The sequence below is a fragment of the Balaenoptera borealis genome (assembly GCF_965194805.1).
Source record: "Balaenoptera borealis genome assembly, chromosome: 7".
Taxonomy (NCBI): Eukaryota; Metazoa; Chordata; class Mammalia; order Artiodactyla; family Balaenopteridae; genus Balaenoptera; species Balaenoptera borealis.
In genome coordinates, this window is record NC_138864.1 from 117,841,026 (window position 1) to 117,856,934 (window position 15,909).

At 40.3% G+C, this 15,909-nt stretch overlaps 1 protein-coding gene across 1 annotated transcript; it reads right to left on the reverse strand.

The window, feature by feature from the left end:
• Positions 1-5,658: 5,658 nt before the first annotated feature.
• On the reverse strand, positions 5,659-14,275 carry LOC309632193 (putative inactive serine protease 58). Its single transcript, XM_082399423.1, has 4 exons — positions 13,424-14,275; positions 12,945-13,204; positions 7,419-7,555; positions 5,659-7,335 (listed from the first exon to the last, which is right to left on the reverse strand). The coding sequence occupies exons 1-4, from the start codon at positions 13,612-13,614 to the stop codon at positions 7,186-7,188; spliced, it is 738 nt and encodes a 245-aa protein (XP_082255549.1). The 5' UTR covers positions 13,615-14,275; the 3' UTR covers positions 5,659-7,185.
• Between the last annotated feature and the right edge of the window lie 1,634 nt (positions 14,276-15,909).

Consider the following 15,909-nt stretch of genomic DNA (forward strand, 5'->3'; position numbering starts at 1 on the left):
TTGTTAGGGTTTCAGGATCCACGCAAGGGTCCCTTGAGCTTAGGCATACACACAGAGTGCCCTGGTGGGAGCTTGTTGATGATAAACTGGGATGAACTGGATAAACTGTGTTTGGTATGAATCCTGACATGTTTGGACATGAAAATAGTTTTCATTCTTTTTTTTTCAAGTTTTTTTTTTTTGATGTGGACCATTGTTTTAAAGTCTTTATTGAATTCGTTACAATATTGCTTCTGTTTTATGTTTTGGTTTTTTTGGTGGCGAGGCATGTGGGATCTTAGCTCCCCGACCAGGGATCAAACCTGTACCCTCTGCATTGGAAGGCGAAGTCTTTACCACTGGACCACCAGGGAAGTCCCAGCAAACAGGTTTAATTCTAATTGAAGAAATAAGCACAGATGTAAAGACATGGTGACAGATTCCCAGTCATCCCTTGGTAAAGGCTTCAGTGGAATTATGATTTCTTGAGTGCCTACTATGTGCTAAGTATTATGCTACATGCCTTACATAAGTTATTTTTTCCCAACAATCCAGAAAAGTATTATGGGTCCCATTTGAGAGATAAATACACTAAGGCAAGAGAGGTTAAATTACTTAATTACTTGCCCAAGGACACACAGCTAGTAGCTGTTGAAGCTAGGATTAAATACCAGCTTGGATCCCAAATCCACACTCTTTCAACTACACTAACCCTAGGTCACTCTTTGGGGGAATCTAGAAATTAGATGAACTTGCAGTGGAGGGGCAGATGGTAGGAGTCAAAGAGGGGATGGGGGTGACAATAACGGGGGGAGTCAGCTAAGCTAACACCAAAGTGTACTGAAGTGAGGGTACAAGGGCAACCAGGCAGGCTGTCAGGGCCAGGTGGCCAGTGGAGGCGTGGCAGGCCAGGGAAACTAAGTGTATGGCAGGCACTTAGCAGCAGGACGTTCTGACAGCAAGAAGCTGGCCTCTTATGGGTTTCTAGCACCACCTGGGGAGAGTAAGGCCGAGTCCTAGGCTTATAGGAGCCAGAGAATCAGACAAGGTTGTCAAGCCAAAGACAGCATTAATGGAACTGGGATACAAAGGGTGACTTTACGGCAGGAATAGAACAGAAACCCAGTCATTAGAACTGGGCCTGTTAAGGTAGAAAAATGTAATAGCAAGTTTGGCTTGGTGATGAGTCACTTGAATAAGGAGGGTGTTTAAACTCCTTTCACAAAGGACAGCATTGGACCCAGGTCTTGGGCTGCTGTTGTAGATGGAGCTCTGTGGATTATAGATGTGCCAATTAAATTGAGAGGGGTTTGGGGCTTCGGAGAGCCAGGGACGAGCAAGTATAGACTGGGAGAAAGACAAGGGAAAGACATTTGTCTCTATGGCATATTGGTTTAATTTTGGTCAGAGTAGCTGCCAGAAACCCCAGAGTAAGATAATCAAGCTGCCTAGTACTGTGTGAGTTTTCAAAGGGCCTGGGAGAGATGGCCTTGGGGTTTCTTATCAGTGTCCTCCCCTGGCCCAGCTTCTCAAACCCCCATCTTTAGCTTCCGCTGGGCAATTTGATTCTATTCCAATTATTTGAGCCAGTGACTTTAAACCAGGGCTTTTTTTTTCCCCACCGTGGTTCCCTATTGAACAGAGCTCATTTTATGGTTTCTCAGATCCTCCCATCCTTGAAGTAATTACACAAAGGAATAAATTCTAAATTAAATTCTAAGACGTCTTGTAAGTCTCACCAGTGCAGTAGCTGGTGTTCATTTCTGTGCACAAGAACAAGCTCTAGCCTAATCTTCACCTAGTTTTTGTGAGACCCTGTCCATTCACATTTAGATTTTGGGATCATAGCTTTGCAGCCTTGAGAATGGCGGTTATAGGGCATATCACCAATGGAACAACATGCTCTGCAAATCCTGACGTATTGTTAGGATTTGAGGAGGCTAATGAGTGACACCCCTATTATCTTTACATAAATTCTGAACAAACTGAGAGAGATAAAGGAGTAAGGCAGATGGAGAGGGAAATTTCTAGCAATGTTACTTGTGAAGCTGAAAGAGAATATGGCTTAGATATATGACAACAGGATGCCCAGTGCTGCAACTTAAAATGAGAAAGACTTATCCCACCCTTCAGGATACTGAGGGGTAGCCTCCGTCCTCTTTTCTGTTAAAAACACAAAATGCAAATGAACAGAGAAGCCTTGAAGGAGAATGTTGTAGGTGTCACATTTTCTCCTCCTTCAGTGTCATTTATCTCCTGCTAAAGAACCTTTTACATTTTTTAAAATTAATTAATTAATTTATTTTTGGCTGTGTTGGGTCTTCGTTTCTGCGCGAGGGCTTTCTCTAGTTGCGGCAAGCGGGGGCCACTCTTCGTCGCGGTGCACGGGCCTCTCATTATCGCGGCCTCTCTGGTCGCGGAGCACAGGCTCCAGACGCGCAGGCTCAGCAGTTGTGGCTCACGGGCCCAGTTGCTCCGCGGCATGTGAGATCTTCCCAGACCAGGGCTCGAACCCGTGTCCCTTGCATTGGCAGGCAGATTCTCAACCACTGCGCCACCAGGGAAGCCCGAACCTTTTACATTTCAATGTAACTTGCTAAAGGAACATAGACAATGTCACGTTATTAATTTCACCGTCTTCTCTAACTCTTAAAATGGAAATGAATGATATTACATGATGATGTTTGGGGACTTGAAGAGGATTCTCTCAAGGGTTCTCCATAAAAACGGGATCCCCGGGAACGAAATTGACAGGAAGTTCAAGTTCTTATTTGATTTACATTATCAAAAAACCAACCAGAAAAAACACCAGCAGATCTGATAACAGTGGACCGATGTGAGTCAATATGCTAAAGTATCACAGCCTTCTCTCTCGCTCACAGACCTGTTAGTTATATTAACTGATTCAATGCCCCTTGAGCAGAAGGGAGCTGGAGAATGGACTCTATTCTAACACTGAGAGTCTTCGAGCTTATAGAAAAGTGACCAGTGTCTATTTACCTGGCGACTTGTGCTCAGCAGACAAGAACATAGCTTACTTTTTTGAGGGAACCTGAATGAGTTCTAATTTGTGGTGATGGGAAGACATGGTTCGTGCCACCCTCTGATCAGAGTGGGGCTTATGAAAATTGAGGGATTCATGGATTCTTTTTTTTTAACCTAAGTCTTTCCGAGAGCAATTCAATGGGGCTCTGAATTTATTTCCTTATTTCCTACTTGTACCACTGTCGGGGGAGGTGCACTTTTTAATCTACAACTGGTAGAATTGCTACAACTATTACAATCTCTCCCTGGCCTGTGACGTGAGGGCTTTTGTGGTAGAAAAGGCTAAGAGGAAGTGGACAGAAACTTCCTTTAGTAAATCTAAAGCATGAGCATATTGCCGAGATCAGTACCACCAACACAGACTTGAACTGTGCTGGGTGGTAATTTCTATTATAATCCCATTCAGTTCTGCAGCTTGGCCCAAGTCAAAAGAGTAGTGGGGAATGATAGTGTTCGATTATTAGGTAATCAGGTGGTAATGCCAATTATAGTTGCTGTTCCATACGTAGCCTCATTACCAGAGCAAATAAATACAGTCCTTCATTCTTGGTATGCAACTATTCACCTAGCAAGGGCATTTGTGTTGTTGTTGTTTAACAGCTTTATTGAAATATAATTGTCATACGATAAACTGCATATATTTAAAACGTACAATTTGATGAGTTTGACAGGTTTGTTAAACATGTGATTAAATCGTCACCACAGTCAAGATAATGAACATATTTATCACGCGTAGAAATGTTTCCCTTTGCATTACCTCTCCCTCACTCCACTTTCTTCATCCTTGCCTACACTAGACCACTTATCTGCCTTCAGTCACTGTAGATCTGTGTGCATGTAGATAAAACTGGAGTCATACTGTATGTATTCATTTTGTCTGACTTATTTCACTCAGCTTAATTATTTTGAGGTTATCCATGTTGATAGTTGTATCGAATGTTCATTCGTTTATATTGCTGTGAAGTATTCTATTGTATGGCTATACCACAACATTTTTTTATCTGTTTACCCATTTATGATCACGGCAAGTGCATTTTTGTACGTTGTCTTTGAGAAGTTCAGAATTACTTAGCTTTCATTTGGCAGAAACAGCAGTATATATTTCACCTCCAGAGCAATCATGATTGCTCTGGCCCTGTACCTGAATGTAATCTTTAAGGGACTTGGCAGTCTCAAAGGGTACCATACTGGTCTGCTGTATTGATGATATCATGTCGATAGGACCAGACAGCAAGTAGCAAGTTTCCCAGATGTCTTGGGAAAACAGATGTGTGGTAATGAGTAGGTGATGCAACAAGTAAAAATAGAATCACCTGCTTCTGCAGTGAAGCTTGTGGGTGTATGGTGGGTTCCTCCACTGAAATGAACGCATTGTTGAAACTTGTGCTCTCCACCATTAAGAGTGATGTCCGAAGGTCTCTAAATTTTATGAGCAACATATATCTCATTAGGATATCATGCTCTGAGCCATTTAATGAGTGATCTAAAAAGTTGCTAGTTTAGGGAGAGACTAAGTCAGAAAAGATTCTCCAGCCTGCACAAGTTGAAGTGCAATTGGTTCTGTTTCTTGGGTTTAAACTCTGTAGCTCCAATGGTGCTAACAGTATTTTTAGCAACCTAGATGAAGTGTATGGCAAAGCCTAATAAGAAAATCAATACAGAGACCCCTAAACTAGGTAGCAAAGTCATGGTAGCTTTTTGGGAAATAGCTTCTGGTTTGCTACTAGGGTCAGGTGGAGATTAAATGCCAGACTGCTGACCACCAGTTGACCATGAAACTTGCTCTAGGTGGGGCTACCTGCCTCTCCTTGTCATTAACTTGGATATGCTCAGTAGCATTCCATTCTCAATTAGAAACGTAAATGGAGTAGAGGTAAATCAGGCCCTGAGTGTCCAAATTAGTTGCATAAGCAATTGCTCTGGGCAACCTTTCCTCAATCCACACTTATGACCTCAAAGAGATTTCTCCCTGAACAGTTCGCTGAGGGTGAAAAGACTTCACCTTGATTATGCATAACTTTGGTTGATATATTGGTCCAATTGCACGTGTACTGTTGTGATATTAAAACCCTTCAGAGGGATGCCATGAAGGAAAAAGGAGAATTGAATTCTTCTCAGGAGACAAAAGCTCAATCAACATATCTAGTTCTCTTTCTTGAGGTCAAGATTTATTTGAATTTCTTAGGAGTGGCTGGTGGTCTTCCCTGGTAGGCAATCAGAAAGAGCAAGACGGGGGAATGGAGATAAGCTATTTGAGGAAGAATTATGTACAAGCATTCTTCAAGGTCAGCTTGGAGCAGGAAAATGTGTCCCATGAGAATTCTCACCAAAATGCTCTCACTGCAGAAGACTTTAACGATCAGATAGACAAGCTGGTCTGTTCTGAAGTCCTTCCTCATTGTTCTGAGTGGTTTTTAAATGGCTCCACAAACAAAGTGAGCAATGGAACCAAACGGAGCATATGCAGAGACTTCTTGCAAAGACCCAATTTGCCAGTGTCGGTGACCAATCTCACCCTTAATATAATGATGACATATCACTGGTACCCCAGGTCTCCCACCAGCCATGTGGTGGGAGATGAGCCCCTTTTTGTCACAGAGGGAGTAGCTATTTATTCTCACTGCACATGACATATTCTTTTTTTTTTTTGGCTGTGCCACGTGGCTTGTGAGATCTTAGTTCCTCGACCAGGGATCAAACCCACACCCTCGGCAGTGAAAATGCAGAGTCCTAACTACTGGACCACCAGGGAATTTCCGACATATTCTAGATTTGGATTTTTCTTTCTTTTGCCATCGTCACTCTCAGCACCACCATCCTTGAATCCCTTATATATTCCACAAAAATGGAATGTACTTTCCAACCAAGGAAGTTACCTTACTTACCTTACTGGTAGCAGTGAGACAGTAGGCTGATGCCCATGGAATTCAGTGACCTTACCATCTGCTTCATCACCTAGGATCAGTTGGCTTTGTAAGACATCAGTATGATCTATTGAAACTGTAGCACCATTTCAAACTGGGAAACATCTACAGAGGCTGAGGTGCTTTCCTGCAAAAACCATCTGTTTCTTCCAAAGCAAAAAAAAATTCAACTAATGACATACATGAAGGTGAAGTGCTCACAATAGCACTGAATAATCCACACACAATGTTGCTGTTCAACACCGCAAGCTGGGCTTTATTGACTTAGAGGTTTTAGAACCTAGTGAGCACAAGATTTTCTGCTGGAACTTCTGCTTCCTGAGAGGAGTTCTCTTCTTGCCTAGCTAGACCATAAGGGTGTAATAGTCCCCTGGTAATGGCCACAGACAGAACTCTCTAGAACTCGGTTTTGTTTTTGTGGTTTTGATTCTCAGTCAACTGACCAAAGGCCACTACCCATAGAAAAGTATCAGTTGAAACTCTCAGGTGGTAAATGGAGCTGCAGAGGTGAAATGAAAAGAAAAGGAAGGAAGAAAAAGGCAAGAGTGATAACTGGAGGAGAATGCAGTTCCCGGGGCAGCTGGCATAATAGAAAGAGCCCACGTGCACGTATATTGGCAAAATCCATCCTGGACTCCCTGTTCATCTGCTGTGTCCTAAGCCCCAGTTAACTTTTGTATTAACCTCTCAGAGCGCAAGTCCCTACTGAGAATCCTGCAAAATGAATGTCCAGAATCTGTGTCTGGTGCTGAGAGTTGTGTGGGCAGGGGGAAACCAAGCACCATTCCTCCAACAGCACCCCTCCTTAAACCCGCTCCCTTCCCTGGGACTTCTATGTAGCTCCATCCTTCTCAGACTTCCGTTTGCCATGTGTAACTTGCCAAAAGCACATGCTATTGAATTCTGTGCAAGTAGTAGGGGTTTTGTCGCCCAAGATGGCAATCGAGTGGCCTTCTTATTTCAATAAGTCAATGATCAATTCATTAGAGAGAACACAATTGCCACTCCATAAATTCCAACTGCCTAAGGGGTATGGAGTTTGCCATCATCATCATTAGGTGAGGAGGGAGGGCTGCCATGTATAATCACAGTACAGGTAGGTACCAGTCACCCACTCTGTGGGGCAGGGGTGAGACAGGTATGTGTGATGCAACTCAGAACACTGATTAGATTTAATTCTGAGGCTGGACTTGGGGACAGGTGGTGTCGTATGGTCTAGAATTCCCATCATGAGAGCTCAGTTGTTCTGGATGGTATTTTCAATCCAGGGTATGTAGTTAATGATTCTGGTATAGATGCCAACATCGGCTCTCAAAACACATCCATCTGCAAAAGTCAGGATTCCTTGAAGTACCCCATCGCACATGGCAGGGGCAGCTGTGACTTCCTGCCAGGAAAAAGGAAACCGGGTTATTTTTCTGGCAAAGGGCACAATAAAATGGGAAAATTAAGGCATTGAGAGTACATTACCTTGCAGGGCAGCCTCCTTCCTGGCACGATGCCCACGCACATCATACTATCTCTGATGTAGGTTTTATAGGCTTCGCGCCACTCAGTCTCGGATATTACAGAGATATTGACATTCTGCAGTGAGTCGGGGTCCTTGTCTAGAGGAAAGAAAGAAATAGAACTTTAAGTGTTATGAGATACCAAACTTTCTTTTTTCCTTTCCCTCTTTTTCAACATATTTCATCTCCTGGTAGAAAGGAAGAGTTCAAACACTGAGAGAAATCACAACTATGACCACTACGACCATAGGAAATGATCAGATTAACAATTTCTCATGATACAAAGTGTCTATCTGCTTATAAAAGAGATTAAATTCTTGGAAGTTAGATGTAAATATAAGACATTTCTGCAATGAAATGAAATAAATTACTTAAAATTTTTCTGGCAATTCAGACATTTAAAAAGTGTCCTTTGAGTTGGAATTTTATTCATTCAATTTTATTTTACTTTTTGAGCTCCCATGTTTTTTATTTGTCCCATATTTTACATTAATCACTGTCTCCTTTCTAATTTTTTAAATTGAAATATATTGACAAGAAACACTGTATAAATTTAAGGTATATAGCATATTGATTTGACACATTTGAATATTGTAATATGATTGCCATTGGGGCAATAGTTCACCTCTACCACCTCACATAATCATCATTTCTTTTTTGTGGTGGGAAAAATTAAGATCTAGTACCTCAGCAAGTTTGATTGTGATACAATATAGCTAACTATATTCACTATACTGTGTATTAGATTTCCAGAACTTATTTATCTACTAGTTGCAAGTTTGTGCCCTTAAACAAGGTCTCTCCTATTCTGAGAGTTTGAAGGAATTTAGTGAGCTCTAAGCCTAATTTTTCATTTAAAATCACTCAAAAAGTGGTTTTCTTAAACCCATAAAACTAGGATTTGAAACTAAGTCTCCTCATTCCTAATTCAAGTTATTTCCTTTATATCAGTGGTTCACACATACTATGAACTGTGCAGACCCATAACACAATTTTTCCAATCTGCAACAAAATGAGAAAAACAAGAGCAAAGTAGTATCTCCACATATGTTAGTTTTCTTGCCAAAGATTCTCCTTTAGGAGGAAGTATTTTAGTTTAAGATTTTGTTTTTTTTTAATGGGTGTGTGTTTATTTGAGTGTCTTTATTTGAAAATAATATATTAATTCTTTAAAAGAAAATGATTGAGATTCTTTGCCTTATTTTCCAGTCCAGCAATAATTGTATAGCTCAACATTTCTTTTGGGAATGTTTTTTTTGGAAATGCTTACTTAACTACTTCATGAGCCAGATCAAAATAAACTGCATTTTTTTGTAAGTTACGTCTCTTTTTGACTCAAGTGACACACCCAGATGAATCAAACATACTGCTTAACAGAAGGACATCTGCCTATTTCCAAAACTCAAATTGTCTCTCAAAGGACAAGGAAATTCTACTTTTTCTTTTTTAAATTGGAATATAGTTGATTTACAATGTCGTGTTACTTTCTGCTGTACAGAAGGTGAATCAGTTACATATACATATATATTCTTTTTTAGGTTACTTTCCCATATAGGTCATTGCAGAGTATTGAGTAGAGTTCCCTGTGCTATACAGTAGGTCCTTATTAGTTATCTATTTTATATATAATAGTGTGTATATGTCAATCCCAACCTCCCAGTTTATCCCTTTCCCCCTTCCCCACCCCCCACCCCCGACCCCTGGTAACCATAAGATTGTTTTCTACATCTGTGATTCTATTTCTGTTTTGTAAATAAGTTCATTTGTACCATTTTTTTAGGTTCCACATACAAGCGATATCATATATTTGTCCTTCTCTGTCTGACTTACTTCGCTCAGTATGACAGTCTCTAGGTCCATCCATGTTGCTGCAAATGGCATTATTTACTTCTACTTTATGGCTGAGTAATATTCCATTGTATATATGTACCACATCTTCTTTATCCTTTCCTTTGTTGATGGACATTTAGGTTGCTTCCATGTCCTGGCTATTGTAAATAGTGCTGCAATGAACATTGGTGTGCATGTATCTTTTTGAATTATGGTTTTTTCTGGGTATATGCCCAGGAGTGGGATTGCTGGATCATATGGTAGCTCTATTTTTAGTTTTTTAAAGAAACCTCCATACTGTTCTTCATAGTGGCTGTACCAATTTACATTCCCATCAACAGTGTAGAAGGGTTCCCTTTTCTCCACACCCTCTCCAGCCTTTATTGTTTGTAGATTCTTTGATGATGGCTATTCTGACCAGTGTGAGGTGATACCTCATCATAGTTTTGATTTGTATTTCTCTAATAATTAGTGACGTTGAGCATCTTTTCATATGCTTTTTGACCATCTGTATGTCTTCTTCGGAGAAATGTCTATTTAGATCTTCCACCCATTTTTTGATTGGGTTGTTTGTTTTTATGTTATTGAGCTGCATGAGTTGTTTGTATATTTTGGAGATTATTTCCTCGTCAGTCGCTTCATTTGCAAATATTTTCTCCCATTCTGAGAGAATGTCTTTTTGTTTTGTTTATGGTTTCCTTTGCTGTGCAAAAGCTTTTAAATTTAATTAGGCCCCATTTGTTTATTTTTGTTTTTATTTGCATTACTCTAGGAGGTAGATCAAAAAAGATCTTGCTTCGATTTATGTCATAGAGTGTTCTGCCTGTGTTTTCCTCTAAGAGATTTATAGTATCTGGCCTTACATTTAGGTCTTTAATCCATTTTAAGTTTATTTTTGTGTTAGTTTATTTTTGTGTTAGGGAGTGTTCTAATTTCATTCTTTCACATGTAGCTGTCCAGTTTTCCCAGCACCACTTATTGAAGAGACTGTCTTTTCTCCATTGTATATTCTTGCCTCCTTTGTCATAGATTAGTTGACCATAGGTGCGTGGGTTTATCTCTGGACTTTCTATCCTGTTCCATTGATCTATATTTCTGTTTTTGTGCCAGTACCATACTTTTTTTGATGACTGCAGCTTTGTAGTGTAGTCTGAAGTCAGGGAGCCTGATTCCTCCAGTTCCGTTTTTCTTGTTTTAGAGGATGTTATACTGGGTGATATAAGCCAGAAACAGAAAGACAAATACTATCTCACTTTAATGTGAAATCTAAAAAAGCCAAATGCATAGAAACAGACAGTAGAATGCTGGTTACCAAGGACTAGGGGCTGGAGGATATAGGGGTATGTTGATCAAAGGGTACAAACTTTCAGTTGTAAGATGAGTTGGTTCTGGAGGTTCAATGTACAGCATGGTGACTAGAGTTAATATTGCTGTATGGTGTACTTGAAATTTTCTAAGAGAATAGATCTTTTTTTTTTAACATCTTTATTGGAGTATAATTGCTTTACAATGGTGTGTTAGTTTCTGCTTTATAACAAAGTGAATAAGTTATACATATACCTATGTTCCCATATCTCTTCCCTCTTGCGTCTCCCTCCCTCCCACCCTCCCTATCCCACCCCTCTAGGTGGTCACAAAACACCGAGCTGATCTCCCTATGCTATGCGGCTGCTTCCCACTAGCTATCTATTTTACATTTGGTAGTGTATATATGTCCATGCCACTCTCTCACTTCGTCCCAGCTTACCCTTCCCCCTCTCCGTGTCCTCAAGTCCATTCTCTAGTAGGTCTGCGTCTTTATTCCTGCCCTGCCACTAGGTTCTTCAGAACCTTTTCTTTTTTTAGATTCCATATATATGTGTTAGCATTGGTATTTGTTTTTCTCTTTCTGACTTACTTCACTCTGTATGACAGACTCTAACTCCATCCACCTCACTACAAATGACTCAATTTCGTTTCTTTGTATGGCTGAGTAATATTCCATTGTATATATGTGCCACATCTTCTTTATCCATTCATCTGTCGATGGACACTTAGGTTGCTTCCAGGTCCTGGCTATTGTAAATAGAGCTGCAATGAACTTTGTGGTACATGACTCTTTTTGAATTATGGTTTTCTCAGGGTATATGCCCAGTAGTGGGATTGCTGGGTCGTATGGTAGTTCTATTTTTAGTTTTTTAAGGAACCTCCATACTGTTCTCCATAGTGGCTGTATCAATTTACATTCCCACCAACAGTGCAAGAGGGTTCCCTTTTCTCCACACCCTCTCCAGCATTTATTGTTCGTAGATTTTTTGATGATGGCCATTCTGACTGGTGTGAGATGATATAAGAGAATAGATGTTAAGTGCTCTCACCACACACACACAAACGCAAGGTGAATATGTAAGGTGGTGGATAATTAGCTTGATTGGGGCTATCATTTTACAATGTATCAATATATGTCTATCAAAACATGAATTTTTATACCTTAAGAATGTACAGTGCTTATCTGTCAATTATACCTCACTAAAGCTGGGAAAAAAAGAATTTCTACTTTTGTGATATATTCAAGAAAATGTATCCCAAGATCTGAAGGTATTTATCAAAAAGTGGTTTAAAAAGGTTTGAGTAATGGCAGCATTGTTAGGATAAGTGTGTAGCCACCTCTTGGCTTCTGTAAAAGAAAGTGGAAGTGGATGGAAAAAATGTAATCTGACAAACTTGTTAAAAATTAATCTCCTTTCCATACTATGATGTCTAGTGTATGCTGTATATTAAATATATTCAGACTTACTCATGAGTAAAAATGTATTAATTCTTCCTAAGGGACTCTATCATAGTTTTTTCTTATTGTTACTCACCTCCCCCCACCTCCAGTACTCACTGTCATCTTGATTAATAGCTAGAGACAGTTGATTAGGATTTGCATGAAAAATACGGAATAGGATAGTGGGAAGAGGGAAGACAGACACAAAACTTAGAAAAGAGAAGGCTGTCTTCGTTTGCTCAAAGTTTTTTCATGTAGTCTGAAACACGTGACATAGGAGAAAGCTTAGGCAGAACATGAAATTCAGTAGTTTTGAATTATATACGGAAGACTTCCACTGAAAAAAATGATAGTCGTTTTCCAACTTCCTGAAGAAGTGAGTGAGTGTTCATTTTCAGAATGTTACCAGTTAAAAATACTTGAGAAATATTTTCTTAAACCTTTGTTGATCTGTATCACAATTTTGCATATGGAAGTTCTGCATGATTTAGCGCAATATTATGTATTTATCTTACGTTTAACACATAAACATTATTTCATGCTATTTCAAGGCTTTCAGTTTCTTTATTGCCTGAAATGGTTGGAAACCATCTGATACAGTTTGTGCCATATTTAAGAATTCAGAAAATTAAGGCTCCAAATGTAAAGTGACCGACCAGCTGTCATACAGCAAATTAAGACCAGAATACAAATGTCCTGTTTCCACTAACACCACGTCTATCAGATATGAAAGCAAAGATGTAGAAAGATACAGTGGGAAACAAAAGATTGCAGGACTTCTGCAGTGAGGCTCTAGGGAAGGGAAAGGAGATGAAAGGATGAATGAAAAGGTTAGAAGAGAGCTCAAGGTTAGAAGAAGCCAAGAGTGGAGGCGGGAGAGATGCATGTCTGGTTCTGAGAGCTACTCACAGAGATCACACACATTGTAGGTCCAGGTGGAGACAGTGCACATGGTGTCTTCAGTGGCAGGTTCTTTGGCCAGGCTGGCCAGTTTCACATAGTCATTGAGTTCAATATGGGTTTGCAGCTTGATTAACATGAAGTTATGCTCAATAGAAGTGATGGAGAATTGTGGATGTTGAATCATCTTCTCAAAACCAACCACTTGTATATGCTTTTCTTCTTTTAGATTTGATGGTTTTGTAACCCCCAGTATTAACTGAAGCTTCCTGGAGCAATAGGGATATTCATGAGAGGACTTAACAGACATGGCTTATCCATCCTTATGGGCCTTTATTAGCTCCTCCCCAAAGCCTTTTCTCTACTACTGAACATCCCCAGAAGGCCTCTCTAATCCTATTTAATTGGGTGGATCCCAGGCAGGATTCTGGTCTGTGCCCAACCTGAGAACCCAGAATGTAGGTTGATGTTGGGGGCTTATTACTCACAGTAAGTTACAGTGTGCAGCTGTGATCACCCAAAGGGGGTGGATCAGGCCTCCAACACAAGGCAAGTAATCAGATTTCAAGTAGATCATGTAGGGGGGAGTGATGACGTCTTTGTAATCTGGGTCAAAGGTCAAAACAACTGGAGAGAGAAACAGAGACCGGAAATGCTGAGATTGTTTTTCAGGTATCATTAGAGAAAACAAAGGAAGCTAACTCGATAGACTCAAGTTCCCCCACCCTTCTCTCCAATACCTTTATCTGTAAGTTGAATTTGTAAACTGAATTTCTTTGTTCTAAAACAAGAAAAAATGATAGAAACATATCTATTTCAAAAGATAAAAGGTGTTTTCTCTTTTAGTTGTCCATAAGCATTCTTCAAAGTAAAATACAACCTTCCTTAAATACCTTCCATGATTCAGTGGACATATGTTAAATCAACTCATTTTTCTACCATTTTTAGAATGCTTTGACCAATCTTAACCCTTTCTCCTGACAATGCTAGGCTGAGTGATATGTGTCATTTAAAGAACAGAGCAAATGCTAACTGAGTCTGAGAGGGAGGAAATCATTCATTCATTCAACAAGTAAATATTAAGCATCTAGTGTGTGTCAGGCTCTAAGGGCTTGTGCTACATAGTGAACAAAACAGAAATATTTCTGCACTCATACATTCTAATGAGTGGAGACGTTCAATAATAATAAATACAGGGACTTCCCTGGTGGCGCAGTCGTTAAGAATCCGCCTGCCAGTGCAGGGGACACGGGTTCATGCCCCAATCTGGGAAGATCCCACATGCCGGGAGCAAAAAAGCCCGTGCGCCACAACTACTGAGCCTGCACTCTAGAGCCTGCAAACCACAACTACTAAAGCCAGCAAGCCACAACTACTGAGCCCGTGAACCACAACTACTGAGCCACAACTACTGAAGCCTGTGCACCTAGAGCCCGTGCTCCACGACAAAGAGAAGCCACTACAATGAGAAGCCCGTGCACCGCAATGAAGAGTAGCCCCCACTTGCGCGACTAGAGAAAGCCCTCGCGCAGCAACGAAGACCCAACGCAGCCAAAAATAAATAAATAAATAAATAAATTTATTAAGAAAAAAAAGAAGTAGGTTACTCAATGGGATAATCCAAGTGGTATATACAGGTATATGCTGTAAAATTTTTTCAGCTTTGTTTTACGTTTGAAAACTTGCATAATAAAATGTCAGAGAAACATTTTTAAAAATGGAGGTATGTGCCTCAGAGCATACCATAAGAAGTGAAGACGTTCACTTCTACATTGTGTGCAAGGAAGTATTACCCAGAAGTTAAAATTTATCTGGGTCTTAGAGAAGAGAAAGGAGCTTGTCTGACATAAAAAGAAGAGAAAAAATAATTCAAAAAGAGGGAAGGGCTTCTATAAAGGCATGAGTGCGTGAAGCAACGTGGTGTGTTTGTGGAAATACTACCAAGTATAATAGGGGGACTGTTAAGAGCTGGGTGGAGACATAAGCAGAAATTAAAGAATGAGAAGCCTTATCTTTTAAGTCTTGTATATATAAGACTTGCATTGTCTTTTATTGCGTAGGAATTAAGGAACCAATACATTCATTATTTCACAAAGTTCTATTGAATGTTGTAGAGGATAGAGCCGTGCCCCATTTCACACCCTGCATAATCCCCGAGTGCCTCCCCTTGAGTGTGGGTGGGACTTGTGACTTGCTTCTAACAGAATATGGCCAAAGTTATGGGTTGTCTTCCCCATGATTATGTTAATCTATTGCATTAACATTGTATAAATACCCATCTTGCTAGCGTGCACAAGGGAGATTCTTCATGCTGCTGGACAAAGTAGGCAGCCTTGTTGAGGAAGCCCAGGTGGCAAAGAACTATGTACGGGTGACCTACCTGTACCAAGTACAGCCTCAAGGCCCTGAAGACAGCTTTCAGCTCACAGCCAGCAAAAAGCAAGGGTCCTGTGTAATGCAACCACAAGGGAATGGATTCTACCAACAACCTGAATACATTTAGAAGCAAATTCTTCTCCCAAAGACTTGCTAGACCCTGAGGAGAGGACCCAGCTAAGCCAGGCTTGAACTCTTGACTCACAGAAACCATAAGATAATAAAGGTTGTCTTAAGCTGTACAATTTGCAGTAATGCTTTTACACAGCAATAGAAAACTATTACAAATGTACACTAGGTGCTGGCACTTTATTAGATGACTGAGTAAGAAGGGGGAGGAGAATCTTGCCCTCATAGATCGTGAAGACTAATAGGGGACACGGAAGTTATAAGACCTACTATCATGAATGTCACAATGTGAGAAATAAAGGGAGGTAGAAAAACACATAGTTGGGACCCTAAGGCAAGGGTCAGAAGAAGACCTCCTTGAGGAAGTGCTGTTTGAGGCTTGAACGATGAGTAGAAGTTAATCAAATGGGGAGATGGGGAAGAGATCTCTGGGAAGATGAACAAGGACTCCAAAGAGAGCAGAGTACAC

Excerpts from the sequence above, each read along its gene's own strand:
- LOC309632193 (XM_082399423.1), bottom strand. The coding sequence starts at position 13,614 with ATGATACCTGAAAAACAATCTCAGCATTTCCGGTCTCTGTTTCTCTCT. Across the intron at positions 7,556-12,944 it reads CTACAATGTGTGTGATCTCT|ACAAGGACCCCGACTCACTG; the intron begins GTGAGTAGCTCT and ends TCTTTCCTCTAG. Across the intron at positions 7,336-7,418 it reads GAAGGAGGCTGCCCTGCAAG|GAAGTCACAGCTGCCCCTGC; the intron begins GTAATGTACTCT and ends TTTTCCTGGCAG.